Source organism: Hemitrygon akajei, chromosome 1 (genome assembly GCF_048418815.1).
Source record: "Hemitrygon akajei chromosome 1, sHemAka1.3, whole genome shotgun sequence".
Lineage (NCBI taxonomy): Eukaryota > Metazoa > Chordata > Chondrichthyes > Myliobatiformes > Dasyatidae > Hemitrygon > Hemitrygon akajei.
This window is the reverse complement of record NC_133124.1, coordinates 69,622,720-69,645,205: the sequence shown is the minus strand read 5'-3', so window position 1 is coordinate 69,645,205 and position 22,486 is coordinate 69,622,720. Positions and strand designations below refer to the sequence as shown.

The 22,486-nt window shown below is 42.9% G+C and overlaps 1 protein-coding gene across 3 annotated transcripts in view; it reads right to left on the bottom strand.

Annotated features, from left to right (window-relative positions):
• The window catches only part of fastk (Fas-activated serine/threonine kinase), a 70,550-nt gene that overhangs the window by 36,468 nt on the left and 11,596 nt on the right, over positions 1-22,486 (bottom strand). For all 3 annotated transcript variants that reach the window (XM_073044988.1, XM_073044997.1, XM_073044978.1), the window contains exons 2-5: positions 20,626-21,307; positions 16,572-17,042; positions 14,310-14,458; positions 2,209-2,425 (exon numbers count right to left, since the gene is read on the bottom strand). In XM_073044988.1, the coding sequence (XP_072901089.1) occupies positions 2,209-2,425; positions 14,310-14,458; positions 16,572-17,042; positions 20,626-21,262 (1,474 nt within the window). In that variant the 5' untranslated portion in view covers positions 21,263-21,307. The remainder of the gene's footprint in view (positions 1-2,208; positions 2,426-14,309; positions 14,459-16,571; positions 17,043-20,625; positions 21,308-22,486) is intronic.

The window sequence follows — 22,486 nt, the reverse complement described above, 5'->3', positions numbered from 1 at the left end:
TTAGAAAATAGTCAACCTTTCACTGATCCTACCAAACTGTATGACCATACACTTCCCAACAATGCATTCCATCTGCCATTTCTTTGCCTCTCTACTTCCTCAAAACTATTTGCCCCTCCACTTATCATCATATCATCTGCAAATTTTGCAACAAAGCCATCAATTCCATCATCCAAATCACTGACATATAACGTAAGAAGAATCAATCACACAGACCCCTGTGGAACACCTCTAGTCACTCACAGGCAGTCAGAATAGGCTCCCTTTATTCCCATTCTTTGCCTCCTGCCAATCAGCGTTGATTTCTTGTTAGCCATGGTTGAGTCATCTTTCCTTTAGAATACTTCTTCCTCTTTGGGATGTGTATAATCCTGAGCCTTCCAAATTGCTTCCAGAAATTTCAGCCATTGCTGCTCTGCTGTCATCCCTGCCAGTGTTCTTTTCCAATCAATTCTGGCTAATTCCTTTTTCATGCCTCTGTAATTTCTTTTACTTCATTGTAATACTGATACACCTGACTTTAGCCTCTCCTTGTCAAATTTCAGGGTGGATTCGATCACATTATGATTACTTGCCCCAAAAGGTGTTTTTTTTAAAAAAAACTTAAGCCCTCTAATCAATTCCGGTTCATTGCACAACATCCAATCCAGAATAGTTGATCCTCTAGTGGGCTCAACCATGAGCTGCTCTAAAAAGCCATCTCATGGGCACTCTAGAAATTCCCCTTCCTGTAATCCAGCACCAACCTGATTTTCCCAATCTACCTGCATATTGAAGCCCCCCATGATTACTGTAACATTGCCCTTTTAGCATGCATTTTCTATCCCCATTGTAATTTGTAGACAACATCCTTACTATTCTTTGGGGGTCTGTATACAACTCCCATCAGGGTCTTATTACCCTTGCTGTTCCTTTGCTCTATTCACAATGATTCAACATCTTCTGACCCTACATCACCTCTTTCTAATTAACTTCTACCTGCATGCAGACAGAAGGACAGCCAAATGAACAGATTTCCCAAAATGCAGTCTATGTGTGGAACAGTAGGCATTATTGATCGTAGTGTAACAGTGGTTGAGTGTGTTGGGACCCTTGGTGCTGCAGGAGATATATTGATAATAAATGCGCAGGTATTTCTTCAAAAAAGCCCAACTGCTATCTCCAGCAACGATGTGTAAGGCATTGGGGCAGGTAGTTTCTTGTTTTCTAATTGTGGTATTCAATACTTTGAGTGCTTGCTTATGATCTGTCTTTGAACTGAAGGCAGGATCACAGAGGAGAACAAGATGGTGCTAGCAATATACAACGATGTTTTGCAGGAGCTCACAAAACTTCTAAGAATACTTTAAAAGGGTGAGCACACACAGTCCTTTACCCCTGGAAAAGGAACCATAAGCAGAGGGCATAGATTTAAGGTGAGAGGGGAGAGGTTCCAGTAGAAACCCAAAAGGTAACTTTTTCTCCCAAACAGTGACCAGTATCTGGATTAAGCTGTAAGAGGAAGTGGTTGAGGCAGGTACATTAACAACATTTGAAAGGTACTTGAACAGGTACATAGATATGCAACAATGTATGCAACTGCAGCTAGCTTAGTTATGAGTCTTGGCTAGCATTGACCAGTTGGGGCAAAAGGCCTATTTCCGTATTGTTTGACCTTTGCAGACCTATTCACAGGGGCCTAAAGTGGGAGAACTACACAAACTAAGAGATCAGGATGACAGAGTGTGTACTGCTCCTTCAGAGGCAATGGATGAAGATTCAATGTTCCTTAATTTCATTTTACAATAAAGATACCTGGAGAGCAGCATTAATCCCTAGCAACTTCACTCTTAAAGAACAATAGATGTTCGATGTGCAATATTTAATGCTTTCAGTTGTGTAAGAGCTCACAGTTTTGGACAAATGGAGTGGGGACCAGGCTGGGAAATAACAGAAACTCATTCAATGAGACTAGTCACTGCAGCTTGATTTTGATTTTCAAATTATGATAAGGCTCCCTATGAAAACAATTAGCCTTGAGAGTCCTATTCAACCAACACATAGTTAGAATTATCAACCCAGAGGAGATAAACACTGATCAGAGAATAGTCTTCAGCCCTTGATGCAAATTCAGTAACAAAAGCTCCCAGCTCACTGAAGAGAAGCACACCCTACCTCTACAACCCAACTCCCTGTGGGACCGCACCCCAGTGCCCACAGCCTACTTACTCATCACATTATTGACGAATGCAGCTGAGAAGACGCGGTCAAGTATCGCTCCAGGGAAATGGCCGAGCTGGAACATAGACATAAAGATGTTGACAGTGGCCAGGGGTGAGTTCATAGCCTTGACCTCCAGCACCGATTCTAGCTTTTCAAAGAACTTGGTTGCATTGGTAGGTTTGTAGTTCATCCGACTGAATGGAAAAACCAATTTCTGAATTACCTAAAGGACGAAAGAGCACAAAGTTCAGTTGTAACACACGACTCAAAGCAAATTCATAGGTAGAACTGGCATTCACCCAAGGCAAATACACTCAACAGTTCTGGCAACTATAGTAAAGAATCACACACTTTCCCAGAATAGCCCAGAACTTTGGGAAAAACTCACTCACCACTAGGAATCCAAGGAACTAATCTTAACACTGGATTTATTACCAATATTAATCTTCAACCCACATTGTTTTCCAAATTTCCCACAACCTTTCCCTCAATGTTAGCAAAAGAGCTTGTCATTGACTGCAGGAAGGGAGTGGTGCACATCCTCCTGTCCACAACAATTGCACTGAGGTTTAGACCATAAGACATAGGAGCAGAATTAGGCCACCTGGCCCATCGAGTCTGCTCTGCCATTCAATCACTGCTGATCCTTTATTTTCTCCTCCTCAACCCTAGTTCCCTGTGTTCTCCCAGTAACCAGTAACCTTTGATGCCATGTCCAATCAAGAACCTATCAATCTCTGCCTTAAATACACCCAACGACCTGGCCTCCATCACTGCATGTGGCAATAATTCCACAAATTCATCCAGCCTTTGGCTAAAGAAATTTCTCCGCATCTCTGCTTTGAAAGGACGCCCCTCTATCCTGAGGCAGTGCCCTCTTGCCCTAGACTTTCCCACCATGGGAAACATCCTTTCTACATCTACTCTTTCTGGGCCTTTCAACATTTGAAAGGTTTCAATGAGAACTACCCCTCCCCCTTCCAAATTGCAGTGGGAAAAGACCCAGAGCCATCAAACATTCCTCGTATGATAACTCCTTAGTTCCTGGAATAATCCTTATGAACCTCTTCTAGACCCTCTCCAATACCAGCATCTTTTCTAAGATGAGGGGCCCAAAACTATTCATAATACTCATGGTGAGGCCTCACCAGTGCCTTATAAAGCCTCAGCATCACATCTTTGTTCTTGTATTCTAGACCTTTTGAAATAAATGCTAACATGACATCTGCCTTCCTCACCTCCGACTCGGCCTGCAAGTTAATCTTTAGGGCGTTCTGCACAAGGACTCCCAAATACTTTTGCATCTCAGATTTTTCGATTTTCTCCGTTTAGAAAACAGTTTGATAGATAGATAGATACTTTATTCATCCCCATGGGGAAATTCAACTTTTTTCCAATGTCCCATACACTTGTTGTAGCAAAACTAATTACATACAATACTTAACTCAGTAAAAAAATATGATATGCATCTAAATCACTATCTCAAAAAGCATTAATAATAGCTTTTAAAAAGTTCTTAAGTCCTGGTGGTAGAATTGTAAAGCCTAATGGCACTGGGGAGTATTGACCTCTTCATCCTGTCTGAGGAGCATTGCATCGATAGTAACCTGTCGCTGAAACTGCTTCTCTGTCTCTGGATGGTGCTATGTAGAGGACGTTCAGAGTTATCCATAATTGACCGTAGCCTACTCAGCGCCCTTCGCTCAGCTACCGATGTTAAACTCTCCAGTACTTTGCCCACGACAGAGCCCGCCTTCCTTACCAGCTTATTAAGACGTGAGGTGTCCCTCTTCTTAATGCTTCCTCCCCAACACGCCACCACAAAGAAGAGGGCACTCTCCACAACTGACCTATAGAACATCTTAGCATCTCACTACAGACATTGAATGACGCCAACCTTCTTAGGAAGTACAGTCGACTCTGTGCCTTCCTGCACAAGGCATCTGTGTTGGCAGTCCAGTCTAGCTTCTCGTCTAACTGTACTCCCAGATACTTGTAGGTCTTAACCTGCTCCACACATTCTCCATTAATGATCACTGGCTCCATATGAGGCCTAGATCTCCTAAAGTCCACCACCATCTCCTTGGTCTTGGTGATATTGAGACGCAGGTAGTTTGAGTTGCACCATATCACAAAGTCCTGTATCAGTTTCCTATACTCCTCCTCCTGTCCATTCCTGACACACCCCACTATGGCCGTGTCATCAGCGAACTTCTGCACATGGCAGGACTCCGAGTTATATTGGAAGTCTGATGTGTACAGGGTGAACAGGACTGGAGAGAGTACGGTTCCCTGCGGCGCCCCTGACCACCGTGTCAGACCTACAGTCTCCCAACCGCACATACTGAGGTCTATCTGTATTTACTTCTAATAACAAAGTGTATGACCATACATTTTCCAACATTTTATTTCATTTGTCACTTTCTTGCCCATTTTCCTAATCTGTCTAAGTCCTTCTGCATCTTTCCTGTTTCCTCAACACCACCTGCCTCTCCACCAATCATTGTATCATCTGTAAACTTGGCATCAAAGCCATCTATTCCATCATCTAAATCATTTATATACAGCATAAAAAGAAGTGGTCCCAACACCGACCCCTGTGGAACGCCACGAGTCACTGGCAGTCAACCAGAAAAGGATCCTTTTATTCCCACTGGGTGCCTCCTACCAATCAGCCAATGCTCTAACCATTGGTAGTAAATTTCTTGTAACGCCATGGGTTCTTAACTTGGTAAGCAGTCTCAAATGTGGCACCTTGTCAAAGGCCTTCTGGAAGTCCAAATATACAACATCCATTACATCCCCTTTAACTATCTTATTTGTAATCTCCTCAAAGAATTCCAACAGGTTCATTAGGCAGGATTTTCCTGAAGGAAACCACACTGACTTTGTACTACCTTGTCCTGTGTCACCAAGTATTCCATCGCCTCATCTTTAACAACTGACTCTAACATATTCACAACCACTGAGGTCAGGCTAACTTGTCTATAATTTCCTTTCTGTTGCCTTCCTCCTTTCTTAAAGAGTAGAGTAACATTTTCAATTTTCCAGTCCACTGGCACCATACCAGAGTCCAATGATTTTTGAAAGATCATTTCTAATGCCATCACAATCTCTAGCGCTACTTCTTTCAGAACCCTAGGGTCCAGTTCGTCTGGTCTGGGTGACTTATCTACCTTTAGGTCTTTCAGCTTTTTGAGCACCTTCTCTCTTGTAACAGTAACTGCATCCACTTCTTTCCTTCACACACTGCAACATCAGGCATACTGTTAGTGTCTTCCACAGTGAAGACTGATGCAAAATTCTCATTTAGTTCATCAGCCATCTCCTTGTTCCCCATTATTATTTCTCCTGCCTCATTTTCTAGCAGTCCTATACCCACTCTCATTCCTCTCTTATTTTTAACATACTTGAAAAAACTTCTACAATCCACTTTTATATTATTTGCTAGCTTGCTTTCATATTTCATCTTCTCCCTTCTAATGACTTTTGTAGTTGCTCTCTGTAGGTTTTTAAAAACTTGCCAATCCTCTATCTTACCACTCATTTTTGCTTTGTTTTATGCCCTTTCTTTTGCTTTTACAATAGCTTTGGAAAGAAGTTTGTTAGATTTTTCCTCTAAGCTGGAACAGAGAGTCTCCAAGTATTGAACACGACTTTCTAAATCTTCAGAAGTCGAATCGATGCGAGGTAAGTGTTCAGCATGTTTGTCCACTTTATCGTTGATCTGATCCAGTTTGTCTTCTAACTGTTTGAAAGCGATTTTAAATTCCTTTAAAATTTCGTCTCGGAGCTTTCCGAGCGCAACCAGCGTTTCGTCCGAAGGGGTCATAGCTTCTTTTCTCCCGGATTTAGAACTCTTGCTAGACATTGTAAGTTAGATATATTCACAGGCAAGTAAGAGATACCAAAATAATTCCTAACTAAGGTTTAAAAAATGGAGACATTTAGTGCAAAGATAGCGACAGTAACAGAACAAAAGTTCGGAGCAGCTAAACAATCGCCATCTTACCGGAAGTCCCGTTTTTACAATAGCTTTGACTTTCCTTGTCACCCATGGTTGTGCTATTTTATTATTTGGGTATTTCTTCATTTTTGGAATACACATTTCCTGCACCTTCCTCATTTTTCCCGGAAACGCACACCATTGCTGCTCTGCTGACATCCCGGCCAGCAGCTCCTTTCAATTTACTTCAGTCAACTCCTCTCTCGTATCACTGTAATTTCCCTTATCCACTGAAATACTGCTACATCAGACTTTACTTTCTCCCTATTTAATTTCAAGTGGAACTCAATCATATTGTGATCACTGGTTCCTAAGGGTTCTTTTACCTTAAAGCTCCCTCATTGTCTCCAGTTCATTACATAACACTCAATCCAGTATAGCTGATCCCCTAGTTGGCTCAATGACAAACTACTCTAAAAAGCCATCTCTTAGGCATTCAACAAACGCACTCTCTTGAGATCCATTACCAACCGATATTTCAAATCAAACTGCATGTTAAAATCTCCCATGAATACCATAACATTGCCCTTTTGACACAACTTTTCTATTTCTTGTTGTAATCTGTAGACCACCTCTCAGCCACTGTTGTCAGACAGACATACTTTATTGATCCCGAGGAAAATTGGGTTTCATTACAGTTGCACCAACCAAGAATAGTGTAGAAATATAGCAATATAAACTCACAAATAATTAAATAATAATAAGTAAATTATGCAGAGTGGAAATAAGTCCAGGACCAGCCTATTGGCTCAGGGTGTCTGACACTCCAAGGGAGGAGTTGTAAAGTTTGATGGCCACAGGCAGGAATGACTTCCTATGACACTCAGCGTTGCATCTCGGTGGAATGAGTCTCTGGCTGAATGTACTCCTAACCAGTACATTATGGAGTGGATGGGAGAGATTGTCCAACATGGCATGCAACTTGGACAGCATCCTCTTTTCAGACACCACCATCAGAGAGTCCAGTTCCACCCCCACAACATCACTGGCCTTACGAATGAGTTTGTTGATTCTGTTGGTGTCTGCTACCCTCAGCCTGCTGTCCCAGCACACAACAGCAAACATGATAGCACTGGCCATCACAGACTCGTAGAACATCCTCAGCATCATCCAGCAGATGTTAAAAGACCTCAGTCTCCTCAGGAAGTAGAGATGGCTCTGACCCTTCTTGTAGACAGCCTCAGTGTTCTTTGACCAGTCCAGTTTATTGTCAATTCATATTCCCAGGTATTTGTAATCCTCCACCATGTCCACACTGACATGTGGGAGGCCTGTATATAATTGCCAACGACATCCTTTTACCCTTGCAGTTTCTTAACTCAACCCACGATTTAACATCTTCTGATCCTATGTCTCATCTTTCTACTGATTTGATGCCATTCTTTACCAGTAGAGCCACACCACCCCCTCTGCCTACCTTCCTATCTCTTCAATACAATGTGTAACCTTAGACATTTAGCTCCCAACTACAACTATCCTTCGGCCACGATTTAGTGATGGTCTCAACATCATACCTGGCAGTCTGTAATAGTGCAACAAGATCATCCACCTTATTTAGAACACAGAAAACCTACAGCACAATACAGTCCCTTTGGCCTACAAAGCTGTACCAAACATGTCCTTACCTTAGAACTACCTAGGCTTTACCCATAGCACTCTATTTTTCTAAGCTCCATGTAGCCATCCAGGAGTCTCTTAAAAGACCCTATTGTTTCCGCATCCAGCACCGCCGCAGGCAGCCCATTCCACGCACTCACCACTCTCTGCATAAAAAACTTACCCCTGACATCTCCTCGTTACCTACTTCTAAGCACCTTAAAACTATGCCCTCTCATGCTAGCCATTTTAGCCCTGGGGAAAAGTCTCTGACTATCCACATGATCAATGCCTCTCGTAATCTTGTACACCTCTATCAGGTCACCTCTCATCCTCCGTTGCTCCAAGGAAAAAAGGCCGAGTTCACTCTACCTATTTCTTATACTACGCGCATTTAGATACAACACCTTGAGTACCATATTTGCTGTCCTTTCTGATTTTGCATCCCTAATGTTTTGATACTCAGCCTGTTGGTTACAACTAAGTCCCATCACCTGCCTGCCCTTTCTAACAGTCTGACTGCATGCTATCTTTACTTTGTTACCATCTGACCCATCCTGAGTCCCTTCATTCCAGTTCCCACCCCACTGCCAAATTAACTTTCCCCAACTGCTCCAACAAATCTACCCGCAAGAATATTGGTCCCCCTCAGGTTCAGGTGCAACCCGTCACTTTTGAACAGGTCATATCGCTCCCCCCCACCCGCCCAAGAAGTGATCCCAATGATCCAAGAACCTAAAGCCCTGCCCCCTGCACCAGGTTCTCAGTCACGCATTTATCTGCCAAATCATCCTGCTTCTACCCCTACTGGTGCGTGGCACAGGCAGCAATCCAGAAATTACTACCCAGGAGGTCCTGCTTCTCAGCTTTCTACCTAGCTGTCTAAATTCTCTTTCCAGGACTTCTTTGCTTTTCCTTCCTATGTCATTCGTACCAATTTGTACCAAGACATCTAGCTGCTCCCCCTCCCTCTCCAAAATGTTGTGGACGTGATCTGAGACATCCCTGACCCAGGCCCCTGGGAGGCAACATACCATCCAGGTATCCCATTCACATCCACAGAATCTCCTGGCTGTTCCCCTCACCACTGAGTCCCCTATCACTTCCGCTCCCTTCTTCTCTCTTTTTCCCTTCTGCACCACAGACCCATGCTCAGTGCGTATAACCCAGTTGCCACGGCATTCTCCTGGGAGGTCATCCCCCACAAAAGTATCCAAAGTGGTTTATTTATTTTTGAGGGGAATGGCCACAGTAGTGCTCTGCTCTAACTGCCTATTTCCATTTCCCCTGACAGTCACCCAGCTATTCGCCTTCTGCAACTTCAGGGTGACTACTTTCCTGTAACTTTGATCAATTATCTCCTCACTCTCCCGTACAAGCCAAAGATCATTCAGTTGCTGCTCTAGATCCCTAACACAGTCTTCAGGGAACTGCAGTCAGAAGCACTTCATGCAGATGTAGTTCCCCGGCAGACTCTGGGTCTTCCAGTTCTTCAAAGTCCAGCACGAAGAACACATCACAGCCATTTAAATGGTATAGTAAGAGAGAGAGAAAAAACAAAAAGGAACCCTTCACAGACGCTTTACACAGAGCCAACATCTCTTCTGAGCCAAAGCCTGTCACTTTTACTCTCCCCGCTGACCTACTACTGACAATGGCCGCTCTGCTTACCCCTCCTGCATTTTTATTTAGTGTTGAAACTTTCAAGCTTCAAGGAATGAACATCACCTGTCCTGGTCCAACTGTGTTGACATCAAGGTCAAGAAAATTCAGCAGAGCCTATACTTCCTCAAGAAGCTGAAAACACTTTGGCCCGTCCATTTGAACCAAACCAATTTTTATCTATGCACCACAGAAACTATGCAATGTAAAGGCATCACAGCTTGGTATGGGAGCTGTTCTGCTCATGACAAGAAACTGCAGAGTTGTAGACACATCATAGAAACAATCTTCTCAGCCTTGGTAAAGCAACAACACAATTAAAGACTCCATCCATCTTGGACATTCTCTCTTATCCCCCTTCTCCCATGGGGTAAATATTACAAAAGCCTGAAAGCACGTGATGACGTAGGATCGAGACGCAGAGACCCAGCCCTCCCGTAAAAAGTTAATAAATTAATGTTTAAATGAAGAAAAGTTAGGCAATACTTTCTAAAAGTTACTTATAAACGACTCCGGACTGTGTCAAGCTATGCCTCAAGGAAGGAAGATGAAGAAAACTAATACCGGGAAGACTACGCAAGTTGGAACAAGAACAAGGCCCACGTCTACCGAGGAACCGCGGTCTCAGGTACATTATATCACCGGCGATACGGAACAGGAGACTGTGGCAACATTGGCCACAGGAAAAGACCACCGTGAGCTCCGCAAACGCGAAGGATGGAGCATGCGCAAACGGGAGCAACAAGAACTACAAAGCCCAGCTACCACTGCAACTGAAAGTGATAGCGAATCGGAGGGAGAGTTAAATCTCTCGGAAGGATCAGCTGAAGGAGGTAAAAGTCCTTCTAGAAATATAGAAAAGACTTTGAGGCAAATAATGCGTAAATTAGACACATTAAAAGTAATTAAAAATAATCAAAAAAGACTCGAAAAAAAAATGACCAAAATGGAGATTATGCTTAATAAAACGACAAAGAGACAGAAAAAAATGGGAAAAAGAATTAAGGACTTGGAAACTACAACGGAAGACATGGTTGAAAGAATGGACAAAATAGAAAAGGAAAATACTGCTTGGACATCAGAAAGAAAACAATTTATGGAAAAAATTGATAAGCTTGAAAATCTCAGTAGACGAAATAATATTAAAATTGTTGGACTTAAAGAAGATATAGAAGGAGAAGATCCAATAAATTTTTTTCAAAACTGGATCCCTAAAAAATTGAAAATGGAAAGAGAAACTCCAATTGAGATTGAAAGGGCGCATAGATCTTTAAGGTCAAGACCTCGAGCTGATCAAAACCCACGATCAATTTTGATAAAATGCTTACGATACCAAGACAAAGAAAAGATCCTGAAGGCCGCTGCCCAATGTGCCAAAAATAGAAACGGGCCACTGATGATAGCAGGGAAACCAGTTCTATTTTATCCTGATATAAGTTACAACCTGTTGAAGAGAAAGAAGGAATTTAACCCAGTGAAAAAAGCCTTATGGGAAAAGGGTTATAAATTTACAATGCGTCATCCAGCAACACTGATAATTTTTTTGGAGGAGGGAAATTTTTTTTTTTTCCGATTATCGAAAAGCGGAGGAGTTTGTACAAGAACTTCCATCTATTCGCTAATTACACATAGAGGCTTCCAAACGTAATGGATTAAAGATGAAGATTGACCCAAGGAACAGAAGGAATGGACATTTATGGATATTATAGAAGAGAAAAGCAAAATTTTAGAAATACTAAATGAGAATAGTATTTTTTTTTCTCTTATACATATACTTTTCTATGTTGCGGGGGGGCTGGGAGGCTGTGGATCGGTTACTGCGGGATTCACGTGTGTAATCATGGCGGTTGCCATGACCCGTACAGCAGAGGGGGGTAATGTTGTGATTTTTCTCCACAACATTAGTAGGGGGGGTATTTTGGGTTTTTTTTCTTTATATTTTAATTTTTTTCTATCTTTTTGCCTGGATGATTGGTGAAGACACACATAGCAACATGGAGATTTTTATAAAGATTTCCCAGGATACCACGAAAGTGGAAAGATTAGGTATTATTATAGATTGGAGTAATATAATAATAAAAAATAATGACTAATCTACTAAATTTTTTAAGTTTTAATGTTAATGGACTTAATGGGCCAGTAAAAAGAAAAAGGATTTTAACATATATTAAAAAAATGAGAACTCCGTGGGGCATGTGGGGATCTTCCAACATCCAGGCATTCCCTTTTATTTTCTTTCTTATTTCTTTAATAGGGATGTTAGGGGGGAGGGGTTAAGGGGAGGGGGGCTGGGTAACACTTTTTTTTATACACATTTATTCTGTAACTATTTGAAAACAATAAAAAAATATATTTAAAAAAAAAAAGCCTGAAAGCACATGCTGCCAGGCTCAAGAACAGTTTCCATCCCACTTTTAACACTAGTGAATGGTTCCTTGGTACAATAAGATGGAGTCTTGACCTCACAATCTACTAACATCTTTGCATGTTATTGCCCTTGCAGTGTACTTTCTCTGGAGCTTTTACATTCTATTCTGCATTCTGTTATATTTTTTACCTTGTACTACCTCAATGCACTGTCATAATAAAATTATCTGTATATACAGTGTGAAAGGCAAGTTTTTACAATACATCTGTACATATAATAATGAAATAATTCACTAATCTAATCTAAGCATTCATTCAGATTTTTCAACATGAGAATGTATGTAAAATCTGGCAACTTACTTTAGGAGAAACCATTATTTACACTGGCTGACCTTGGCTCTGTCCCTAATCACTTATTTACAGATCCATTAGCAAGACTTGTGTACCCCTGACCAGCATCACACATAGACTGACAGAACCCTCTGAGAAAAACAAGTTAATCACCGGGAAACTCTCCCCATCCCCAGCCACCTCTGCCCTCCCCGGGACTCTGACACTGGGAGCATCCTAGTGTTGCCCTCCTGTCCATAGACCTTGAAAGGGTGAATGTCAGGCTGATGTCCCGCTGGCTGGGGTATCTACAACCAGGGATCACAGTCCCTAAGTAAATAATCAACCAGTGTGAGAAGTGATTGCTTCATTGAAGGGCAGTAAATCTCTGGAATTCTCTACCTTCAGAGACTATGGAGTCAGGTGCTAAATATATTCAAGATGGACTGATAGATTCAGATATTAAAGGAATCAAAAGGCTGATACAAGAAAGTAGTGCTGAGGCCATGAAATTGACTGGCCGAGCAGCTTGAGGGCTGACTGACCTCAAGCTTGTTCTTGTTTGCATTTCTTTTGTTTTGTGTATATCTGTAAAACATTGCCAGAGGGGATGGTGGAATTATATACAATTACTGTATTCAGGAGACGTTTAGATGCTTAAATAGGAAAGGCATAGAAGGATCCAGACACAATGCAAGTGAATGGGATTAGTGTTGATGGGCAAAAGTGCCAGCGTGGATATGAAGAGACACAGAAAGGCCTGTTTCTGTGCTGTACGACTCTCTCGACACTCACAGTATCTCCAGAAAACTATGGTGGTGTAACGTTTAGCATTACGCTACTACAACGCCAATGACCTGGATTCAATTCCACCACTATCTGTAAGGAACACACACAAAATGCTGGGGGAACTCAGCAGGCCAGGCAGCACCTATGCCTGTACCCACTTTCTGCCTTCTACAGGGATCATTCCCTATGCGACTCCCTTGTCCATTTGTCCCTCCCCATTGATCTCCCTCTTGGCACTTAACTTCGCAAGTAAAGCAAGTGCGATACCTGGCCTTACACCACCTCCCTCACTACCACTCAGGGCTCCGAACAGTTCTTTCAGGTGAGGTGACACTTCACCTGTGAGTATGTCGGCGTCATACATTGTGTCCGGGCTCCCAGTGTAGCCTCCTGTATATCAGTAAGAGCCAACGTAGATTGGGAGACTGCTTCGCCAAGCACCTATGCTCCAACCGCCAGCAAAAGCGGGATCTCCCAGTAGCCACCCATTTTAATTCCACTTCCCATTCCAACGTACCTATCCATGGCCTTCTCTACTGTCTCGATGAGGCCACACTCAGGTTTGAGGATTCCGTCTGGGTAGCCTCCAACCTGATGGCATGAACACTGATTTCTTGAACTTCAAGCTGTGCCCCCCCCCCCTTCCTCCACCATTCCCCATCCAGTTTTCCCTCTCTCGCCTCTCTGCCCATCACCTCCCTCTGGTGCTCCTCCCCCTTTTTCTTTCTTCCATGGCCTTCTGTCCTCTACTATAAAATTCCCTCTTCTCCAGCCCTGTATCTCTTTCACCAATCAATTTCCAGCTCTTTACTTCACCCCTCTCTCCCGGTTTCACCTATCACCTTGTGTTTCTCCCTCCCCTCCCCCCAACCTTCAACGCTGACTCTTCATCTTTTTGTCTCCAGTCCTGCTGAAGGGTCTCAGCCCGCAACATCAACTGTACTCTTTTCCACAGATGCTGTCTGGCCTGCTGAGTTCCTTCAGCATTTCGTGTGTGTTGCTTGGATTTCCAGCAACTGCAGATTTCCTCATTTGTGATTGAACTATCCTTAAGGAGTTTGTATGTTCTCCCTGTAAATCCATGGGTTTCCTCCAGGTGCTCCAGTTTCCTCGCATATTCCAAAGCCGTACTGGTTAGTAGGTTAGTTAGTCACCATTGGTGTAATTGGGCAGGAAGGGCCTGTTTCTGTGCTGTATTTCTGCATAAAAAGCTTCAGCGATCACTATCCTCATCCCTTCAGATACCGTGCACCATTTCTTTGTTAGAGACTCCTTAGTGACCTTTAATTCCCTCCTTCAGCCCTGCTATTACCCCAGAGGGGGATTTCCCTTGGTTCATACAGCTGGGAGTCATTACCTTACTGTCCAGGTAGTCACCCTTTTTGATTAGGAACTCTGCAATCGTGTCCAGAAGTTTGCCCTCACGCAGTCGATGACGGGCAATATATTTTGCAATCAGGGCCATGGTATAAGGGGTGATGCTGTCCACCTTTTTAGGAAGTTCCTCTAAAACAGAAAAAAACATATTTTAAGCTGTGATTCTCTTCAGCCCAGTGGCTTTGATATCCCAGATGACAATGCAGAAAGCACCAGGAATGTTAGACTGCATCATGCTTCTAACTTCAAGCAGGGATTTCTGTTAAGAGCTGTCTGTACAAACACACACAAAGAACTGACCTCAACTTTGATAGTTTTAGCATTGTGAAGTCTGGTGCACATGCTGAAGGTGATGCAAGGATTGAGGTAACAGGGGTAGCTGTAACTTCAGGTGAAAAGAGGGACACTGACCTAATGATAGCTTGTTTCTAAAGGCCGTGAGAAGGAGTACAAGGATTAGTGATTAATTTCTGCACTGATACCCAGATAAAACATAGAAAACCTACAGCACAATACAGGCCCTTCAGCCCACAAAGTTGTGCCGAACACGTCCCCACCTTAGAAATTACTAGGCTTACCTATAGCCCTCTATTTTACTAAGCTCCATGTAAAAGTCTCTTAAAAGACCCTATCGTATCCGCCTCCACCACCATTGCCGGTAGCCCATTCCATGCACTCACCACTCTAAGAAAAACCTTACCCCTGACATCTCCTCTGTACCTACTCCCCAGCACCTTAAACCTGTGTCTTCTTGTGGCAACCATTTCAGCCCTGGGAAAAAGCCTCTGACTAGCCACATGATCAATGCCTCTCATCATCTTTTACACCTCTATCAGGTCACCTCTCATCCTCCTTCACTCCAAGGAGAAAAGGCCGAGTTCACTCAACCTATTCTCATAAGGCATGCTCCCCAATCCAGGCAACATCCTTGGAAATCTCTTCTGCACCCTTTCTATGGCTTCCACATGCTTCCTGTAGTGAGGTGACCAGAACTGAGCACAGTACTCCATGTGGGGTCTGACCTGGGTCCTATATAGCTGCAACATTACCTCTCAGCTCCTAAATTCAATTCCACAATTGATGAAGGCCAATACACCATATGCCTTCTTAACCACAGAGTCAACCTGCACAGCCGCTTTGAGCGTCCTATGGACTCGGACCCCAAGATCCCTCTGAACCTCCACACTGCCAAGAGACTTACCATTAATACTATATTCTGCCATCATATTTGACTTAACAAAATGAACCACTTCACACTTATCTGGGTTGAACTCCATCTGCCACTTCTCAGCCCAGTTTTGCATCCTATCAATGTCCCGCTGTAATCACTGACAGCCCTCCACACTATCCACAACACCTCCAACCTTTGTGTCATCAGCAAACTTACCATCCCTTCACTTCCTCATCCAGGTCATTTAAAAAAATCACGAAGAGTAATGGTCCCAGAACAGATCCCTGAGGTACTCCACTGGTGACCGACCTCCATGCAGAATATGACCCGTCAACAACCACTCTTTGCCTTCTGTGGGCAAGCCAGTTCTGGATCCAGTGAAGGATCATTTGAACATCATTTAGATAAAAACTGTGCAATACTAAAGATGATACTGAATGAACTGAAGAGATTTATGAGGGTGTTGCCAGGACTCAAAAAGATGAGTTAATAGGAAAAGGTTGGCCAAGGTATAACTTCACCCCTTGGAAATTTGAAAACTGAGGGGTGACCTTATAGAGGTGTATAAAGTCATGAGGAGTATAGATAGGGTGCATGGAGTTTTTTTCCCAGGGAAAAAGGTCATCGGTTTAAGGTTGGGGTGGGGTGGGGGGGGGGAAGATTCAAAGTGACCCTAAGGGCAACTTCTCCACAGAATGTGGTGTGTATATGGCAAGAGGAAGCAGTGGAGGGAGGTACAATAACAATGTTAAAAAGACATCTGGACAAGCGCATGGATATGGATCAAACATGGGCAATGGGAATAGTTTAGGAGGGCACCCTGACTGGCATAGGTAAGTTGGGCCAATGGGACTGTTTAATGCTGTATTACTCTATGCCTAATGAGACTTCTGCACATGCTTAGGTTTGCATCTGTATTTTCATAAGTAACAGTGCATTCTTTCGGAGCATTACAGAGTTACCTGCATTTATACAAGTCACTGCTGGTTGGAGCTCAGGGCTGAAAACATTGTCTGTACATTTATTGTTGGGCAGCACTTTTACTGACCTAAAAGGGTAGCAGTTTCCTACCTGCCAGGCTGCTGATGAATTTTTCCTGCCTATTTTCATAGAAGATATGAGAACTGAAGATCAGTTCCAGTGACTTATTGCTGGCCTCCCGACAACATGTGGCGAGCATCTCATCCAGCAGGGTCATCTCATGGTCCCTCACATTGGCAACGTGCCCCAGTGTGTGCTTGACCAGCCGCAGAATCTTGCGGTTGTTGAGAAGCTGCTCACTAGTGTAGGAGTCAGACTGCAGCGCCTGTGACTTTAATCTGTAGTAAGAGAGCAAGAGGAAAAGAGTCTGGGGATGACGCTCCTTCTCAATGTTCTTCTCCAAGCCAGCGAGGCAGCTCTCAACTAGCGGGTGCTGTGTGGACCGATGCAGTTTCATGACACTGCTGAAAACCATGGAGACATCTTTCTGGTTGAACTGAGTGAGCCGGACTCGCGACTCCTCCTCCAGGACCTGAACAATCTTGGAATCACTGGGAAGACCTGCCAGCAGAAGAGAAAGTTAGACGCAGAGAAAGAGCCAATGTTGATTTGATGTGGGCAGAGTCAACATGTCTAGTCTTTATTACCTACAGCCAAGGGCTGCTTCAGTGGGGTTGGGGGAGGGGTCTCCCAGTCCATACCCCCCTGAAAGTGGCAATGCACACAAATAGGGTGGTATAGAAGATGTATGAAATGCTTGCCTTTGTTGCTAGGGCATAGAGCTTAAAAAGTTAGAAAGTCATGCTCCAGAGATATAAAACTTTGGTGAAACTGTACATGAAGTATTGTGTGGTGTTCTGGTTGCCCCATTACAGATGCTTTTTGGATCAGACAATATTAACTATAAAGAAAGGTTGGACAAACTCAGTTGTTATCTCTGGAGCTCCAGAGGCTGAGGGGAGACCTGACCGAAATTTACAAAATTATGAGAAACAGTGATAGGATAAATTAGAGTCTTTTCCCACCAGGATAGAAATATTGAAAAACAGAAGGCATAACTTTAAGGTACAAAAGGGAAAGCTTAGAGGGGATGTGCAGGCAAGCTTTTTTTTAAAACAGAGAGTGATGAGTGCCTGGAATGGATTTGCCAGGGATGGTGGTGGAAACAGATATGATACATTCAACAGACTCTCAGATTGGCAACTGAATGTTCAAGGAAAGGATATGGATCATGTACAGACAGAAAGGATTAATTTAATTTGACATTATACTCAGCACAGACATTGTGCTTCGTGGACCAAAGGGCCTTTTCCAGCGCTGTACTGTTTTATATTTGCTTTGGGGACAGCCATGCAGGGTGGTACAGGAATGGAGTATCAGTCCATATGAGCATGTTTCCTTGCCTTGTACACAGCAGTGAAACAGTTAAGATTCTATGACAGATCAGATTCGAGTCTGTTTCACTTCATATAGGATAGTGATCATTTGTTATTTTGTGGCAACAGTACAATGCAAAAACAAACAATACTATTAATTATATTTTTTTAAAATGGAATGTCAAGATAGTGTTTGTGAGTTCATGCATGATTCAGAAATCTAATAGAAAATGGGAAGAAGCTATATCTAAATCATTGAGAAACAGAATTCTGTGCCTCCACCTTGATGGTAGTAATAAGAAGAGAGCATGCCCCATTTCAATTTTAATGAGACCAGAATTTTACTTCCAGAAGTTTTAAATTGAATTTAATTTACATTTGGAGACACAAGAGACTGCAGATGCCACAACGTGGAGAAACAAATCCACTGGGTTAAATAGCAGTAGAGGGATGAAAGAAATTGTGGACACTTTGGGTAGAAACCCTGTATCACCAGTTTACACATTTCATACCCTGCTCTTAACCAGTTACATTCCCAGTTACTTTACTAGATGGATTTCTATACAACAGTTACAAATGGAGTGCAAGGTCAAACGTGACGTTCTCACTGAATGACAACAGACTTGAAGAGCCATGTATCCCATCCTGAGTGTCTCTTACTCTTATACTTGTGCACTCTGAGCAAGCCCCACAGATTCTAGATTTCATGCATTCTTCAGTAACTTATTGACTGTGTACAACTCACAAGAGTGTGCTTGTGGGCACCATTTTAGACACGAGTGATTTCTTCCACATAAGACAGCCCAGTGGCATGCAGTGACTGTTCAGGTGAACAACTGGTTGATTCCAGTTCCATGCTGTCTCACTTTGGCAGAGGGAACTCTGCTGCTGTAAATGGGAGTGAAAGAATCCTGGATATTTACTGAATGAGAGGCGGCACTCAGCTGCCACCAGAGAGCGAGCACAAGGTCAAACAGCAGTAATTCCACATACTGTTGCTGCTGCTAGCGGCTGCCTTCAGCCAGACTCCGCAGGATCTCTCTGCAGAATTCTTTATTCCCTGATGGAAGTAGCACAGATTTAGAACAGGAGGACATGCCTCAATACTACTGTGCTCATGGTAGGAAGCTTGGTTTGCCTTATCTGTAAACAGATTAAAGACCCCTTAGATTATTGGATTACTCTTGTAGCAGCCTTTATCTGATCATGGCTGGTATAATTCACTCTCTGAAAAGTTCCTTGAGATAGTAGACAACTTATTTTTAAAAAATCTCTGAGGGTAGGGATGGGATTTAAAACAGTTCAAGAGAAATGACAAAAGGATGGACCAGGGAGGGAAAAAACAGTCAATGATAATCAGTCTGTTAGGAAGGGAAAGAAAATATAAATGGGCTACCACTTACAGTCAGAGCAGCAAAAAATAATGCACAGACAGAAACTTAAGGCTCGTTATCTGAATGCACATAGAATTTATGGAAAAGGTGAGAGCTCATGGCACAGAAACAATGAAAATGGACACAGATATGATTGCAAAGTAATCAACTTTAGGAATTAAATAGTTCATGATCCCTAATATTTAGACACAAAGTAAAAGGGTGTGGGATAGCCCTGACTGTGGTAAAGGCAACAGAGAAGATTAATTTAACTACAAAAAAACAGAAGTCGGATCAGGAGTTTATGATGGTGGTGGTTGTGGAGATGGTGGATGCACTGGTAGTTATCTTCCAAAACTACTTGTATTCTAGAATGGTCCACAAAGATTGGAAGAAATCCCATAATATAGGTGAGAAAACAGGGAACAACAGACCAAGTAACCTGACATCAGTGGTATGGGAAATATTGGATGCTTTATAAAGGCAATGACAATAGGACTAGATAGAATCAAGAGCAACACGCACAAAATGCTGGAGAAACTCAGCAGGCCAGGCAGCATTTATGGAAAAGAGCACAGTTGACATTTCGGGCCAAAACCTTTTGGCAGGACTGGAGGGGGAAAAAAAGCTGAGGAATTTTTTTTTCCCCTCCAGTCCTGCCGAAGGGTTTTGGCCTGAAATGTGACTATAATCTTTTCCATAGATGATACCTGGCCTGCTGACAACCTCCAGCATTTTGGATTTCCAGCATCAGCAAATTTTCTCGTTTGTAACTATATAGAATCAATGTGTGTTTGTGAATGCAAAATTGTGCTTGACAAATCTGTTGGATACTTTGAAGCCGGCAAGATAGATAAGAGTTAATTAGCTAATGCAGTTTGATAAGGTTCCATATATTAAACAAAATTAGAGGACATGGTATTGGGGACAACATTAACATGAATTGAGGACAGGAATATATGGGTTGGGAGACAGTGAGCAGTGGAGTACTTACTGGGGCATTTGCTATTCACAGTCCACATCAATGATCTATATGAGGAAACCAAGTGCAATGTTATATGAATGGGCACAGACAAAGTAGATGGAACAGAATGTGGAAAATTCTCTTCGATGGAGAAAATATAACAGCTTAAAATATGAATGAAAAGAAATTTGGAAAGCATTGGTGTCCTTGAACACAAATCATGTAAAGTTAATGGGAAAGTTTAGCAAGCACCCTTCCTTGCAGAGGGATTTAAGTGCCAGAGTGGAGATGGTGATTTTAGCTGTGGTAAATGAAAGAAAATATTCTGTGAAAGGCTTTTTCTTGAGGATTACTTGACTGAGAAATATGACCCCCTCATCTCTGGCTTTCAATACAGAAAGGAAGGGGGAAGAATTGAGCCTCTTTCTTACCCAAAGCAGCAACTGCATACAGACAGTTCACAATACTGAAGTTGTCGAACTTGGAGCAGTCTGCCACAATGGAGTTACAAAGTGTCTGGAACTCCTCCAGTTCCAACATTTGGCTGTGGATGGTCTCCTCATTGGCCCCTCCAGTTCTCTGCTGCAGGACCTGGCCAATCTTCTGCAGAGCAATAGGGTAATGGTTGTAGGAGATCTTTCCAGGGTTCTGCGTCACCCAGCGTAACACCTCACCCACAGTCCGTGAGCGGTCGATCAGCCGCTTCATGGTGAAGAATGTGTCGTAGCTCATCTTCTCATGGATGAAGTTCCAGGTTTTCTTCTTGATGCGGTGATGGTGGTGGTGGTGGTGATGGCGGTTTTGCTTGTGTCCATTGTGCCTTCCCTGGTGCAGGTGAGGGAAGTGTTCCAAATATGCGGCCCAGGTGTTTTGCGACTTGCAGGCGTGGTAATGGGCTGCGTACATCATACCCCAGCTCGGCAGAGGGCAGGGGATAGCGCAGCAGCAGGCCAGGTGGAAGAAACGAAGGAAGCAGCTCAGGCCAAAGTGAGTCAGTCTCTCTAGCAGCAAAACGCCTTTCCTCCTTGGCAGCAGAGACCTGAAACAGTGCAGAGGCAACCTTTGCATCTTAGGTACAGCTCACCTCGAGGGAGTGTGGACGATAGCAGAAACCTAGAGGAAGCACAGAACAGCAGTTGTAAAATCTAACATGGTAACAAACATCTAACACCACACACAGACTAGTACTAGAGTCATTACATTTAGAATCCTTTAACATAATAGGCCATTCAGTCCATCAAAAGCCATATCTACTCTTAGTACAGTACACCAGTCAGCCTTATTTAACTGCTCTAATCTCACTGCTTTCAAATGCTTATCCAATTTCCTTTCCAATTGTTGCTTATATTTTCTTCCACCTCCTCTGTACACAGCAACTTCCAAGGTCAAGCAGTCCATTGTCATATCTCCCATATCCCTCATCTGAAACCTGAAATCTGCATCTGTATCAGCTCATGACAACAGTTTTCCTTCATGTAACCTTCCTAAACATATTATGTAGGTCTGTCCCTGTCAAATTGTCCTTGAACTTTGAGAGTTTGGCTGAAGGTTACAAAAAAAGGACTTCTATGATAGTAAGTTGAGGATTACTCCCACTGCTAGCAAGGGTAGGAACAGGAGGATAGGGCAAAAGCTCAAGAGCTTTTGCAGAAATATTCAGTTTCTTCAATCATTGCAATTTCTTCTGGGACATGCATATTGGTTTATTATTGTCATCATGCATCTAAGTACAGTGAAAAACTTGCCATGCACACTGTTCATACAGGTGATTTCACCACATCTGTACATTGAGGTAGTACAAGGGAAAAGCAATAACAGAATTCAGAATAAAGTACTACAGTTCAAGTACAGTGCAGACTGCCAATAAGGTTGAATGTCATCAAGAGGGATACGGTAAGTTCATGAGTCCATCTTATCGTATTCAAGGATGGATCAAGATTCTTCTTATGTGGGAAAGAAGCTACCCTTCAACCTGGTGGTATCTGCTTTCAGGCTTTTGTTTATTTAGCCCAAGGGAAGAAAAGAGAGATGACCTGTACAAGAACGAAAGGTAGCATCTAATCCGGAGAGGGACCAATCTCCTTGCAGGAAAATTTGCCGATGCTACTTGGGAAGGTTTAGAGCTCCTCTGGTGGGTTTAGACTACTCTGGCAAGGGTTGCAATACTAAGTACTATTGGTACAGATGAGCTCACCCAAAATGCTGGAGGAACTCAGCCGGTCAAGCAGCAACTATGGAAAGAAAAAGAGTTGACATTTCGATGCCAGACTTTTTAATCAGAATGCTGCCTGA